Source organism: Athene cunicularia (genome assembly GCF_003259725.1).
Source record: "Athene cunicularia isolate RWA chromosome Z unlocalized genomic scaffold, athCun1 chrZ_part1, whole genome shotgun sequence".
Lineage (NCBI taxonomy): Eukaryota > Metazoa > Chordata > Aves > Strigiformes > Strigidae > Athene > Athene cunicularia.
The window spans coordinates 11,771,913-11,787,808 of NW_020799142.1; the positions used below are offsets into that span (position 1 = coordinate 11,771,913).

Sequence of the window (15,896 nt, forward strand, 5' to 3'; positions counted from 1 at the left end):
TGATAGAATCATAGAATAGTTCTGGTTGGAAGGGACCTTCGAAGATATCTAGTCTAACCCTCCTGACATGGACAGGGACATCTTTCAATAAATCAGGTTGCCTAAGATGCCCTGCCCATGCCAAAACATTGGACTAGATGGTCTTTAAAGATGATCTTCATATTGTTAATTTTTGTTTTCATATTGTTTATTTTAGGTAGAACAACTTGGGTTTGTTTTAAAGTATGTCTGGTGGGTGACTTCAGACTACATTCTTCTTTGGTCATTATTATATTTAAATTGCTGTTGAAACTCACTTGTTTTTCAGTTTTTGATCTTCTTCCATATTCCAACAAGGGAGTGGTATTGAACTTCTTGCAACAAGCACTTGGTGATCCTATGCTGAATGAAGTGTACTTGCTCTTGACATTTAAACTGCAGCCGAAGAGCACAGCCACCATATTTGGCCTGTATTCATCAGCTGACAGCAGCAAGTACTTTGAATTTACGGTAATGGGACGGATGAATAAAGGTGAGTTGCTGGGAGTATGTAGAGGAAAACCATTGGATCCATAGTTATTCATGTGTCACAGATGAATGTTGAAAACTGTGTGATTAACCTTTGTGCTTGAGTCATACCTGTTGCATGCTGTCACTACCTAGACCCCACCCTCACAAGGGGAAAGAGACGGTCTATCATCTCTCTCTCGCCTTCTCTCCTTCTCTGTGGATGCTGCTTACTCCTGGCCAGGGGAAGCTGACCTTACCATCAGCTGGTATGTTCACTCTGCCAGGGGCTTGCTCTGAGCAGTGTTGAGAAAGGAGGAAAAAAAAAGGAGTATGGAGAAAGGAGTAAATTTGGTTTTCTTTTTGTTTTTCTTTTTTCCTCTTTTTCTTTTTCCCCTAGGGACAATCACTGGTTCTTATTACTCAGGAATGTGAGGGACACACGCACATGCTGCCTCATGCATATGAAAGACAGGTTCTTGTTCTGCTGACCTTGAAGTTTAGATGTGACTATGCAAGACAAACATTCCTAGCACTTACAGGATCTTTTGGGTGAATTAAAGTGTCTGTTCTCTGTTTATTGGAATCAGTTAATCAGGATTCAGAGTAGGAACTTCAGCAGACTTACAAATGGAGAGCTTTCATAGACTAGATCTAGGATATATTGCAATTTTAAGGTTCAGTGAAAAATTGTCAAACAATGTAGATTATTTTTGCTCCACTGACTGCACCACTACTATGATAATTTGCTGCTGCAGATGTTATATTGGACTCAGCTGTCCAATTACATTGAGAAACTCTACTGAGATACATAGGAAGTATACACAGAAAAATTGTTCTATGTGCTGAAGAAAAGCACACCTTTTGCTTGGGAAGTTTAGGGGAATGAGTTCATTTCACCAGGTCTGCCAAAATCCTTCTGAGGTCAGGGAATAAGAACTTGTGTGCTATGTGTGTGTGGGTAAGACATGGTCACACAGCCTTATCAGTAACTGTTATACAATTCCTAACACCAGTTTACCTAATTGCCAAATAAATGATAGATCAAGCATACTCCCTCACACACACAAGTATGTGTGTAAATGTTATACATATATATAGGAATGCATATGTATACACAAAAACCAGTCTATATACATATAATTTTGAACCTACTGAACTCTTCTCTTGATTTTTCAAGCATACCTGTATGCGTGATGATGGTTACGGATACACTTTAACTACAGACTTAGGCTTTCTGGTGGAAGGTTATGTGGCTTCTTCTGGGTTTCTGCTCAGTATGTTAGTGTTGTATTTGAGAAGTGTCTGTGACAGGACAGTGGCATATAAATAGGCAGCTTGAAGAAATGTGTCCTGTCAGCGACCAGTGTTGAGTAGATTGGGACATCTGTAACCTACCTGTTGTAAAGGACTGATCAAACAGAGGGAAGCTTTTCGCTGCAAGGCTGTTTCACGAAGGTGTCTCTGCCTCTTTATTTAGTGCAGCTTGTTTAAGGCATAGGGCAGTGTGTGAGTAAGTAGGCAGTGTTTTCATATGTGATTTCTCTAGAAGTGTTGAGTGTCCTGTATGGCTACTTCATACCGTAAGTTAGACTTACAGGAGATCATCACATGAGCTGAAAGTATGGAGGGGGGGCTGTTTGTGATCTGCTCAAGACTGGAGATCATTGCCTAAGTGGTGAGCCAATGTTGGCATCTTAGCAAAATGCAGGGTCTAAATGTCTACAGTTTTGGAAGGTGCATAGTGCTTCATCAGCATGGTATTTCTGCTTACACACCTAAACTTGATCTAAGTAGCCCAAAAGTAGTCTTTAGTTGTCCTTTAAATGCCACATTTGAGAGTGTTCTGGTTTTGTTGTGGTATACTTGGTAGTAAAATGTTCATAACGCCTAAATATTTTTAAAGCACAGACCTGAATTACTGTGCAACTGGTCAGTTTATTTCGGTTAGACCAGTGTACTTTTGAGCCAAATAACATCTGTGGGTTTCTTGTCCTTTTTGAACAATTCCTTTATGAAATAAATCGCAGTAAATGCATGAAAGTGGTGTAAAAACTCTATGAAGCGGTTCCTATTTACTGCAGGATTAGTAGTTCATTGAAAATCATTTCTTAAACAGTACAGGTGAGGCAGTTACTCTCATGACTGACTGTGTAGAATATCCTGGCAGCAAACATGTAATGCAGGGGCTTGAATGAGTTAAATCTTATGGAGGCGGAGGCTATGGTCCAGCAAAATCTCCCTTCAAAAGCCTACTCTAGTTTACCAGATGGATATTTGACTTTGGCTGAGGAAGGAGTACTTGATCCTCCTTCCAAGCCAGACTGCTCCTTGTCCTGAAATTATTCTGGCAGGATCCATTCTGGGCCCTGCCACCATCTCATTTTTCTTTCCATAGCTCACCGCTGTGTTTGGTCACTCTGAATGCAGGGCCCAAACCTTACTTTCATATGACCAGGTGTGCATAATATTCACATAAGTAAAATGCCTGCAATGTACTCTGTCTTGCCAGATCTTTGAGTTTAACAAGAAATGCTACCTTTTAGCCAGTTACTGATGACCTCATGCACCTGTGCGGAAATCTCAGCTCTGGCAGTGTTCTCACATAGACAGCAGTGAAAACATTCCTGATATTGATCACAGCTGCTGAGACTTTAGTGCTAGTGTAGACTTTAAAGATGGAGACATACCCTGCCCTGTTCCCTGCTGGTATAAATCTGCATTCTTTTAGTCATTAGACTGAGTGATTAGAAGAATAGTTGGGAAGACATACTCAGCAACTGAGAAGGTCACCAAAAGACAGAGGCATCAGAGAGGATACATTAGTAGTGAAGTAGGAAGATAATTTGTTAAATGAATAGAAATGGGATGAGTTCAGTGATTAGCTCTGAAGCTAATAAGAGTTTTTCTGTCTACTATATCCAGAATTATTAGTTGACCTCATGCTAAGGTGTTTCTTGAAGGTCAGAGTATTTGTGAGCTCTCACTTGATGCAATAGTAGCATCTCTCTGTGAACTTCAAACAGATGTTCACAAGAGCCAGCACTTAACTGTTTAGGTGCCCCGTGTCTGTGCACCTTGGCTTCTCCATGCACATAACTTATCATGAGAAGATAAGGAACATGCAGGCTGGTGATCAGTGGGATCTTTGAAACAAAGTCTGTCTGATATTTTTGAGTAGTTATAGGCTGTCGGGATGCATTCAGATCATTGCTTCTGCAGATACGCATCCAGAGAGCCAGAGAGAGATTTTGTAGAGAGAACTAGCTAGCTGGTTTAAGAGATTTAGCTTGCAGATCCTAGTTTACCAATCCAATTTCCTTAGGAAAGAGACTTTTTTCTTTTTTTTTTTTTCAATATTGCACAGTGTATAAGAGGTTTTGTTCTGATGTTTTATTTTTTCGTGGTGTATTTTACTTCATAAAATGAGAATTTTTTGTGTGAATTATCAAGTAGGTCATTCACTCATGCCTTAAAAAGAGAGGGCTTAGTCATCTTTAAGGGTGGAGTATGTCTTTTCTGCATTATATTTTGATTTTGCTTACTATTTGTTACAGAGAAATGATTGGAATCATGCTTTCTTTGGTTTCTTTAATGATGCATTTGGATACACTGTCAGATGGCTTCACTGAATGCAATATGCATCACTGAAACTGTTTGTTTTTTTTTTTTTCTAGTGTACATTTTCACTACAGAGTATTTCTAGGTCTATCAGATATGTACTTGCCAGAGTACTGACTGCAGGCTGTCTGCTACACCTCTTATATTTGTCACTTGTATTTTAGCATGTTATGCCCTGTAAGGTGATCTTAACTGGTTAAGCCAGTTAGAGAGGCCTAGACAAAACAGTGGAAAACACTGTGCAGACAGCAATGATTTCCAAATGGGGAGTCGCACGAGTCCTGGTAATGCTGTTCTGAGAGTCAATGTCTTACTTATTATTAGCATTTCTATCTGCATATGAGATGCATTTACAAAAACTGACATGTGGAAAAATACCAGTGCTATTACAGGTTTCTACAGGATCTTCCTTGATCAGCCATGGGATATCTGCTAGCCTCTGATAGTCCTTCTGTATATTTTGTACTAGTGGTGCTGCGCTATCTGAAGAGCGATGGGAGGTTGAATTCGGTGGTCTTTAGCAACGTCCAGCTGGCTGATGGGAAACCCCATGCGGTCATCTTATGGCTGAGTGGCCTGCAGCAAGGTTCAAGCACAATAGAGCTGTATCTGGACTGCCTGCAAGTAGGTGCCATTCAGGACCTGCCAAAAGCATTTTCAGCACTGTCTCAGAGGTCGGCACCAGTAGAATTGCGCACTTTCCAGGAGAAGCCACAGGTGAGCAGGAAAACTGGGAACAGGCTGAGCATTTAGAGGGATCACCAGAGATCCCCTGGATCACTGAATCCAGACCTCAGTTCTCACAGCAGCCAAGCTCTGTACGGTGATGTGAAATAAATGTAAATGTATGTTTCCTATGGAACAGGTGAAATCTTATCTTTAGTGAACCCAGTAATAGTTACGCAATTTTTAGCTTATTAAAAAAAAACGCTGCCTCACTTCAGTTTAGGTGTTTCTTGGGCACTGGACTTTTTGCAAAGACTTAGCTGTTACGGTAAGGACAGCTCTTCATCAGCTTCTTACAGCTGCTCAGTATGAGCAACCCTTGGCTGTGTGTGTGGTTGTCCTCTTCATGATAAGCCACATGGACTAAAAAGATGAAAGAAGGGGGAGACGCACGTGGTGCAAGAGGCCAACCCCACGTGTTTGACTGCAGTAGCTTTTCTTCCTCTTGTCTGCCAGCCAGTGGTTGGCATAGCTTCCTGTCATCTCAGTATCAGCAGTCTGAGATACACAGTATCTTCCACAAGCATTTTCCATGATCATTAATCCAAAATATGCGTTAGAAGATGCAAAGAAATTCTGCCCCCAAGGTTGCCCTCTTGCTTTATTTCTTTACAGGCTTGAAAATGAGCCAGTTTATATGGAGAGACAGTAAGGTACCCATATTCCTGATGTGAATATAAACATCTTTGAGAGGTAGAGGGGAAGAAAGATTGCTTTGGATTCAGTTCAACAACAAAAAAAATTCTCATATGCCACAAATATAAAAATATGTGAACTTCCTGGTATGTGAGATTATATGAATTAGAATAGTAAAAAAAGTTCAAAATAAAACCACAGCTATGTGAAAATCTTCAAGGCAAAGATTAGGGGATTTTATTACAGTTCGGACGGTGATGGGTGGTCCTGAAGGGAATGGTGTAGGAACACTGCATGCTTGGGAAATGCACAACCACTCTAAGAAATTAATTTACTTTGTCTGATATTTGACATTTTTTCCATTGTTGTACCAGAATTGTAAGCTCTGTTTTTCTCGTGTGTCCAGGATATGCTAGATGAGCTGAAGCTCGTAACTGGAGGAACACTTGCGCAAGTGGGGAACCTGCAGGATTGTTTTCTTCAGCAAATTGAACCTGTTTCTCAGTACACTGGTAAGGCCTGCAACCAGGAGTTAAAATTGTTTCTTCAGATTCCAGTGTGACGAAGCTAATGTGATGAATATTAAAAATCTGGAGAAGTACTGTAGACAAGTTATAACAATTGTTTAACTGAATTACAGCCATGATAATTTCCTCCAGATGTTTTAGAAATAGTTCAGATTGGAGAAAAGAGTCACTGCTGCTGGTGATAAAGGAATAAGTTTTTCTAGTGAAAGAAACGTCTGTAATGATTAAAACAGGCTTTTTAGTCTAATTTTGGAGACAAACTTGTGTGATCATGATCTCTTTGTGTGAACTTAATATTTTAAGTATTCAAATTGGAGACAGGAAGTAGTCCTAAATGTGGTACACTGCTAGAGGCTTTGTGAAAATAGGCAGATGGATAGAGTAGCAAGACTCAACAGTGTACTGATCCACATGGCTAGTATTCATCTTTTGTTGATCACTGGAGTGTGCCAGAGAGGGAAGGAACAAGGCGTGAGGAAGGACACAGGAGACTGCAGAGAGTGTTGGTGCTATGGCCACAGAGCCTGTGGGTCTGTGTGACAAAAGCTATTGCAAGGCAGCCACTAGTCTGGCTGCAGGTTAGCTGAGGCTTTTGTCACTTGCTGGACTGGAAATCTGCTCCAAAAGCGATTCCTTTTCTGCTTTGCTGAGCATTGCAGAGACTGAGCTGCAAACAGGGAGGACAGGAAGGAGCTGAGGCTGCTGGGTTTCCTTGCAGGTCCCCAGGAGCTGGGTGAAATGCCCTGTGATGGGCAAGGGTGCTCTCTAACCTCTTGACACAGCAAACCTGGGCTAGACTGCCCCATCTGTACCCCTTCCAATCCATTCCCATCTGTACCCCTGTCAATCTGCCTTTCTGGTCTGGGTGTGAGGGAGAAGAGTGAGTTTGTACTGTTCATGTAATATGTTAATACATGACAACCATGGGGAAAAACAGTGGGTTCAAGGTTTGAAATAAGATCCATGAGAAGTTCTCTCACACCTTTTCCTGTCCTCCTGCTGAACCCAACCCTGTAACATTGCTACTTTTGATGAGAATAGAGATAAGATACTCAAATTTTATGTGAGAGCATCCTGGGTACATTACACGAATATAGGCATCAGTGGTGTGCAGTGATAACAGAATCTGGTTTGCCTTTCAGTTACACATATCTTCAGTTGCACGTGCTTCTGTTTTCTTCCTCATTAACATACATACACCTAGACAAAAAATACAGTTTTATCATCAAAGGTCTTTCTTTTTCCCTAAATCAATAGGCAGTCACACATAGAAGCCAAGGGCAATTCTCTGTATTCTCTTGAAAACTCACAGCTCAGAGAGGAAGGTTTCCAGATTGCAGACTTGGAGCTTTCTCATTTGTAACTTTTTGTTCATTAATCAATAATACAAATGGTAGTAATACAGAGAGATATTGTCTCTTCCTGGCTGCCTCTGCCTGACTGTCTCAAATTTAGTTACTTGTAACCTTCAAGTGAAATTGTTTCATTATTATTATTAATATGATACTAACTCCCATGAGCATATTCAAAGTCTACATAGTCAAATTCACCAAAGGGAAAGGTGCAGATGTTCCAACAGCAATATTAACTTGCACTTTGTATATGCTTCATGATGCTGTTTTACAGGAGCAGTATATCAGATAACCACAATTTTGCCTTCAGCCAGAAAAATCTGGAATGCAAATGCTTACCAGTATGTGAGACCTATATATTTTGGAAAAGCATGTGTTTTTATATTAATTGGAAAAGCCTTGAGAGGGCTTTGGACATGTACAGTTGTACATGGCTTTGACTGTGTGCCTGCTCACTGCTGTGGCAGCAGCATTCCATCCACGTTCAGTCTGTGAGGCTGAGACACCTAAGCAAGGTAGATGAGGATATGATGATCAGACAGAGGTTGAACATGTGTATATGGATCTTCCTGTGTTGGTAGGAATATACAGTGCAAGATGCACTGGGTTTGGTAGATGAGATTAGTAAATTGCATGTAATCATCATCACAAAATCATTGAGGTCAAAAGGGATCTTTAGAGGTCACCTAGTTCATGCAGAGTACCTGAACCTGACAGTGAAAAAAAACTAGCTATGTTGCACCAGACCAAAGGTTCTTTTAACTTAGCTACTGTTAGAGACAGTATGCCAATGTAGACCCAAGGGCAAGAGTATAAGAAAGTAGAGTTACATTGTGGCCTTCCCTGAATGCTTTCCTGTTCTCCAGCAGCTCATGGTGTACAGAGCTCTTGACTCAGAGGTGGAGTCTTAATGTTTTATGCTCAGTATGTGTTTCCTTCCATGAGTCCATCCAGTTGGTTTTGAATGCATGATCAAGAATGTCTCCTGGCAGATTCATCACATGCCTGAGGAGGTATCTCCTGTTTACTTTGAACGTGCCTCTTCATAATTCCGTATGCAACTTGTATATGTAGCTGCTTTGGTGGAGAATTATAGGCTGACAGGAAACTGTTCTCTTGTCAGCCATAATCCATACTTTAAGCATGGCTGGATATCTGGCCAAGTAACCACAACCTCTTTGAATGATACTTTAGGACTGATTGCTGGATGGGGACAAGTGGAATGCTTGAGGCAGTATTGCTCCCAAGAGAGCTGGAAGAAGTATCTATGAGGCATTCCGTGGTGGCCTGCAATTACACAAGCTACACAAATGTTTGTGCATTTGCTCTGCCTAAGCCAATTAGCTGTGCAATGGAGTAGGTCACCTGCTCAAAATGCTGTACTGTAATGTTCCCTGTACTGGAACATGTTGCCCAGAGAAACTGTGAATGCTGCATTGCTGAAAGTGTTCAAAGTCATGTTGGACAGGTCTTTGAGCAACCTGATCTAGTAAAACATGTCTCTGCCACGGCAAGGAGATTGGACTAGATGATCTTTAAAAGTCTCTTCCAACACAAACCATGCTATGATTCTATACTGCAAGGTCCTGAGGAGAGAAAGAATAGCTCCCTGACATGACCTCAGGCTAACAGAGAATAAGGATGACAAGGGACTTCAGTTCCCTGTTGGACAGTAGTTCTTCAGATCTCTTTTTTACTTTAATTATTGCTGTGAAAGCCATTCTGTTACTCAGATTGTTACTAGAATATACTGGAATATATAGCTAGGGACTACCTGAACTGGGGAGTTGTCTCAGTAGGTGAGGTATGGATGAAAGAGACTCCATGGTAGGACCAGATAAGTGTATAGCTTCAGGCTGTACCTTTTGCTTACCCTGCTCACTCCTAGAAAAACCCACCACACAATATACTGTGGACCAACAGCTCCCTGGAGGACCCCTCTGAGTTCTCAACACTGATCACTGGTCATTCTGCCGCAGTATATATAATGGCAGTATAACCTGTGTAGTCCACCGTGAAGTTTTAACAGTCTGCAAAACTTAACTATACAGAATAGATCTGGTTTTGATTTAGATGCTACTCAACAAACAGCATCTGAAATCTTGAGAATTTTCTGCAGATCTCTATCAGTAATGCCTAAACCATTCTTTGTTTTAAAAAAACAAGCAAAACAAGAACAGACCCCAGCATCTGTCCTGACAGCCTGCATGCCAAGTTCCACTATGGGATTTTGAAATACCCATGGTATTAGTCCTCCTGACTTCCTCCCAAATAAAATGAAGACAAGGTTGGGACTATAACAGAGGTGGGTTCTGGACAGGTCGTTCCCAAGTCTTTAAACCTATTCAGTGTTCTGGTGAGAAAATCTCAAATGAAGAAAACAAACTCAGTGAGGAGTTAGACAGTTCTCACTAGAATGTTTGGAAACAGTTAGACATGCTTTGAAGTACAAAACAATGAGGTAAGCATTAAGAAAAGCATTTTTCATATAAGCTTTTAATACTCACAAAAGTAACACATGAATAAACCTCCCTGAAGCTATTGGGCATAATATCAAAATATTGTGCCTGCTTAGAAAGTAAAAGAGCATATAGTTGTGAAATTTGTTTTGACATACTCTCTAAGTAGAGAAGTAAACAAATAGCTGCTTGAGAGAGCTACAAACTCAGAAGGGAGCTACAAACAGAAACTACTACAAGCTACTGTGCTAAACATGCTTTCTGCTTCTCTGTCACTGGGTCAAATCTAATGTTTCATTTAACAGTTAGGAGTGTCATGTGAAGATCTTGGGTTGATTCTGGTCCTTCTCTACAGCTCATAACAGATAAAACTTTCGGTCTTGTCTCAAGAGGTCTTTAATTTGTTACTTGGTATTGAGAACTGGCTTTGGTGTGAGTTTGTAGCATGTTGAGTAGATGTTTAATGAGTCCATACAAAGTCTGCACCCCCCAAAAACAAACATAGCCATGAAACTTGTGCGCAGTGAGATAAAATACCTTTTGGAAGAAAAGCCAAGTGTCTGTTACAGGTATTAAAACCACTATTTTCATCAGAGCAATTAGTCTTGATACATTGTTGGAGCTGCACAGTGAGCTTCCACAAAAAGCAGGGTAATGTCACTTTAAAAAGTATGTAGGAATCAGCTGTGGTGACATGGAATACACTTATGGAATGTGACTTCCCATTGCATACAGAGATACTTCATGCCCTTGCCTTGCCCTCTTGTCCTAAATGGGTTTTCACAAAAATCTAGTCTTGAAATCCCAAGGTTTCATTTATTGTTGCTGGTCTCAGGTCTGGGGGGAAACAGTAACACTGGTGGTATTAGTTGCCCGTGTTGTTAGGTCTTGCTACAGAACCTTGACACTGAAATAATGATAGAGAAATCACAGACTGCTTTTCTTTCTGTGGAGAGGTTTGTACTTTTGCCTATTTCTGTGGCATACAGTGGAGTTCAGTCCAGAAAAGCCTTGTTCATGCAAATCACTCTGCAAAAATTGGAGCTGGATACTGTGTTTGTTCTAAGGGTTCCTACAGTGCTTAAGTAACGGTTATGTCTACCCTACTTGGCTCTTCATGGTGTTTCCATCCTGTATCTCAGAAATTATCATGGGAGCATGAAGGGGAGTTTTGTGCATTTTGCACTCTTACTCACTGCTTGTTTCCCTGCAGGTGATTTTAATAGACAGCTGATGGGTCAGATGATGCAGATGAACCAAATACTGGGAGATGTGAAAGACCTGCTCAGACAACAGGTACTGTAATAAGGCTTCAGTGTGAAATATCCTAAACTTATTGCTTTTGATAGAGACAGGGCAGAATTCATGTAAGCAATCAACTCCTGAGTAGACTTCATTGTCTCAGAGGGACAACACAGTGGAGTAGAAATGACCACATTGGTCCTGGTACCCTGTGTTTGCTGTGAAGGATCAGTGAATGTGGGAGTGCAGGGGACTTGTTTGTTTAGATCCAGAAAATCTGGCATCTTTAATTGGAGAGAACTAGAGTAGCCATTATAGCCCACCGTTAGGTAGAGGTGGGTCTGTTAGAGAACTGAAATTGCACTTGCAGGTAGGTGTCAGAACTGGAATTGCTGGTGATGCATGCCTCTAGTTAAGCATGTCATTCTTGAAGATCCTGTTGATGAAGGCTGAACTAAAGTACACTTATTATCACTCTCCTTAATTTTACAGAGTATAAAGAACATCTCATTTAAAGATAGAGTACCTGTGTTGCATGGTTTGAGTGGCATCTTGGGGAAAAAGTTAATGGTTCTTCTGGCAGCCAGGTGCAAACTGGAGCTGCCTGTATACGAATAATGTTTATTTTCTATATTCTCAAGGTCAAAGAAACAACTTTTCTGAGAAATACCATAGCTGAGTGCCAAGCATGTGGTAAGTATTCCTGTTATTCCCTGTAAAAGGCAAGCAGATGAGATATACAGTTGTTTTAAAACTAGTATTAACTGCATCAGCTTTAGGTGGTTTCTAGGAAGTACTGTTTTAAAAACAGTATTTCCAAAGTTCTACATGTATTGGACACAAATTTAGAATAGATTTTCTTTAGAAAAAAAGCTTTGAGTTTCCATAGACCAGACAATACCTATTTGGGGATAAAACCCCATTAAATCAAGCAGTACCACTCACCCTGTACAGTCTGTTCTCACTGTGCCACAAAGCTGTGCTGTGTATCCAGGGGAGGGAGACATTACCCGCCAGATATCTCATGAACAGTCTTAGTAGAAGGACAAAGGAGAAATCATGTTCTGCTCTGGCTGATACTGTCAGTCTGAGGAAGATCCTATGCAGTCCACCTGATCTGATTCTGAGTAGGCAGTCTCTGATTAACAGCAGTAAGACCCAAAAGGTGGTCTAATCTTTTTGCTAAATGGGAGAAATAAATGCTTTCCCAAATTCTACTGCATGGCCATCCTAACACAGCTGACAGTGAGGACACACATGCAGTCAGTATAAAAACCAAAATATTTCCTTGATGGGTGAGGCAAAAGGCCTTAAACTCATCAGGCCTTTTAGCTGATTTCTTTTCCCAGTCTGTCAGCCACCTCAGAACTCAAGTTAAGCTCCAGCCAGGTTAACCTTTATGTGTAATTGTCAAAGAAAGTATTTAAATCCCACATGCATCACTACTAAGATTCAGCACTTGCCACAGTCTCAGAAAACCTTGCTTTTCCCCAGGGATGGTCTCTGTCTACCTTAAGCCAGTGTACTTGCATGTCCTGTTTGTTCATAGGCTGCCAACTGCTGTGTCTTTACTCCTCTTACATGTAGGCTGTCAGATAATGCTGCTGTGAAACCATGGCACTGTTTTCAACCATGAAGTGGTAGTGTTGCTGTTTTAGCCAGAGAAATGCCTTGTACCATCACACTTGAGTCCCTTGGGCCATCTTAGGTCACTAGCTTTTACACTGTCCTCTCCTGGCCAGCAGCAGATCTGTACTGGGTCTAACCTAGCAGGAGGGCTCTCATGTGTAGCCAGAAGCAGCACATGGACCTAACAAAATAGCCATAATTTCCCCTGTCTGGGGCACCACAAGCTGCTGGATCATTCCCAGCACGAAATCTCTTCAGCCACAGCACAGCTGGTACCAGTGCAGTGGAGAAACACTGCTGTGCAGATCTTGGGGATCTCTTCAGAGCACTTGCCAGATGAAAGCTATGATGGATGTTTCTTTCAATTGCTGAAACTGTTGTTCTTTCTGCATTAAAGGTTTGGGAACTGTGAATTTTCCAACTCAGCTTCCTAGGCGCAGTAAACCCAAATGCGAAGTTAATTCCTGCTTCAGGGGAGTCAGGTGTATGGAGACAGCAGAGGGATTTCAGTGTGGCCCCTGCCCTGAAGGGCTCACAGGAAATGGAGTTACCTGCTCAGATATTGATGAGGTAAAATAGTGACTTTCACTGAATTTTAAAAAAAAGGCAAAAAAAGGCACTAAAAAGCAACTGTTTCATACATATCAGTGGGTTGCTGATGCTTGCTGTCTTCAGCATTTGCTGATAGCTTGCACAGTGAATGTTATTTCATTCTGATTTGATTTTGACCTCCCTATTTTGCTGTTGCTGCAACTTTATGATTATATGTATGAAAACTTGAAATATGCTGGTGAGTTGAGAAGTCACTTAAAGGAGCTTAATGTTTTGGAAAAAAACCAACACTAAAACAGCCAAACTAAGGTTTTCACATAGTGTTTCTATTCCACAAGAAGATACAGTAACTTCAGTAACAAGGTTGCAGAAGCACTTCTTGTCAGTATCGGTTTTGTTTCTTTAAATTGTAGTGCTCCTGAACCAGCCTTGGAGACCAAAGTCTTCTCTTCAACCCAAACTGGAGCCATGTTTTCAGCCTTACCTTAGAAGTTTATGAAAGAAAATAAACATTTATTGTTCCTTTTGCTTTTTCATGGTTGCATTGAAAACTGATAATGTTGACTTAAATCTATTTTTTATCTTGTGTTATATGTTAGAAATTCAGAGCTTGCTTGTATTGAGGACTGAGTTAATAAATTTACAATATTTTAAATGTTTAAATAAAACCTGTGCTAACTGGAATGTGACCCTTACTCAGAACATAAACAACAAAACCACTTACAGCTTCACTACATTTTTTCTGTGTTACTCCAGTGATTTTTGTGGGGAAGCACCTGGGTGTAGTAGACCAGGATGATTAGGTCATTAACTGTGCCTGTAGAAAACACAGTGCTACCAATGTACCTGCCTAATTTTGTAAAACATCTCCTTCCTAGCCAACAGGAGATGTGCTTTTACTACTTTTCTGGTTTACTCCCTCCTGTAGGCCATCAGCAGAGAGAGATGGCCTTACATTTGTGAAAAACACTGGGGAGAGAATGTGGGTTGAGTGTGACAGTTTCCTGATGTATGAGTTGTAACTGATGTCTTTTGTTTTGCCTCACATGGCATGGGCTGTGTCTGCTCCAACAGAAGGTGTAGTAAGTGGAGGTGAAGTTCTGAAATGTGAATGCAAGAGGTGGAGTTGAGACTGCTGTGGTGTGAGTTTCATGCCACAGACAACTGTGGTGAGAGACTTAAAGGCAGCCTAGGTGGAGCCTACCAGTACAGATGGGTTCCACCCCCTGAGCTCCACCTAGATTGAGGCAGAGCTTGGCAATAATCTCCTCCCTGCCATTTTCACGGTTGGAGCAACTCTACTCATGACAGAAGTGGTTGGAAAAAAAATGAGGCTGATCTGTAATGACCTGATGTTAGCATGGTTTTCTGTGAGCAGTCAGGCTCTGCCACTGGAGACTGATGCACCTTCATGTAACTGCTACTATTCCACCATGGCAGACCTGATCTCACATTAGAAACAGCAAGGAAGTTTTGCCAAAGCAGGGTCATGGAGATACAGTCTTGCTTGTATGAGGTCTTTACATGGACACTGCTACTAAAATGCTACCTAGTCTGGTGCATTTTTTTCCCACCAGTAAATATGTCCTTTAACAGTTGGATTTTCACTTATGGTTGCACAGGAGGAACGTCCTGCTCTTGGCAAGGATAGAGCAAATTTTTTCATCTTAGTAGCTAGAATGGTGCTGCATTTTTGATTCTCTGTAGGATTTTGTGTGAGAAGAATGTTGATAATGCACTGATGGTTTTAGCCGTTGCTAAAAAATCAAGGACTTTTCAACTTCCCATGTGTTGCTAGTGTGCAGGTACACAGGAAGGTGGGAGGAAGCAGAGCCAGAGCAACAGACCTAAATTGGCCAGTGAAATATTCCATATCATATAACGTCATGCTCAGTAGATAGATAAGGGTTGATTGGGAAGCTGTCTTGCTTCCAGGATTGCAGTTTTGAGATTCTCACTTCTCTGGGATCACTAGCCGGGAACAAGCTGGGCAGGTAGGTCAGCGGGTGGTGAGCAACCACATTGTGCATTACTCATTTTTTATTACCACTATTTTAATTTTACTTTATTTCATATTTACTTTATTAAATTGTTTTTATCTCAACCTACAAGTCTCCTTACCTTTACCCTTCCATTTTGCTTCCCCATGCCCTGTGGTGTGGGAGGGTGAGTGAGCGGCTGTGTTGGTGTTTGGCTACTGTCTGGGTTTAAACCATGACAAGAAGAAAAAGATAGTAAGTAGCAATAGCTTTTCATTGTCTAATAAGAGAGGATGTGTCATATTTGTTTTCCTGAGTTAGCTGAGACTAAGAAGGAAAGTTGTGGGTTTGTTTGGGTTTTTTTAAAGCCCTTTAAGAATCTCTCCTAGGAGAGCACCTTTCTACTGTACAAATTCTGATAAAGACAGATCTAGAAGCTTTCTCACTAAGAGCTGCCATCATATTTTCTGAAGCTGTTAGCATCTCTGTAATACGCTCCCTTATTCATTACCAGTTTTAAGGCTACTTTCATCAGCAGATGCCCCGTGTCTTGGGAGTTGCAGCTCTGCTCTGTGTATGATGTCATTTGAGTGCCCTCTGCTGCCTACAATAAAAAATTCACAACAAGTAAGAGGCACAAAATGCCTGTACTAGGTTTTATATTTTCCTTATGCTAGTTGACCTACT

General features: G+C 41.1%; 1 protein-coding gene across 1 annotated transcript in view; it reads left to right on the plus strand.

The window, feature by feature from the left end:
• The first annotated feature begins 311 nt into the window (after positions 1 to 311).
• THBS4 (thrombospondin 4) overlaps positions 312 to 15,896 on the plus strand; it is a 33,150-nt gene continuing 17,565 nt past the window's right edge. The window contains exons 1-6 of the mRNA XM_026865559.1: positions 312 to 511; positions 4,577 to 4,824; positions 5,876 to 5,981; positions 11,021 to 11,103; positions 11,691 to 11,742; positions 13,076 to 13,248. Of these exons, the coding sequence (XP_026721360.1) occupies positions 379 to 511; positions 4,577 to 4,824; positions 5,876 to 5,981; positions 11,021 to 11,103; positions 11,691 to 11,742; positions 13,076 to 13,248 (795 nt within the window). The 5' untranslated portion in view covers positions 312 to 378. The remainder of the gene's footprint in view (positions 512 to 4,576; positions 4,825 to 5,875; positions 5,982 to 11,020; positions 11,104 to 11,690; positions 11,743 to 13,075; positions 13,249 to 15,896) is intronic.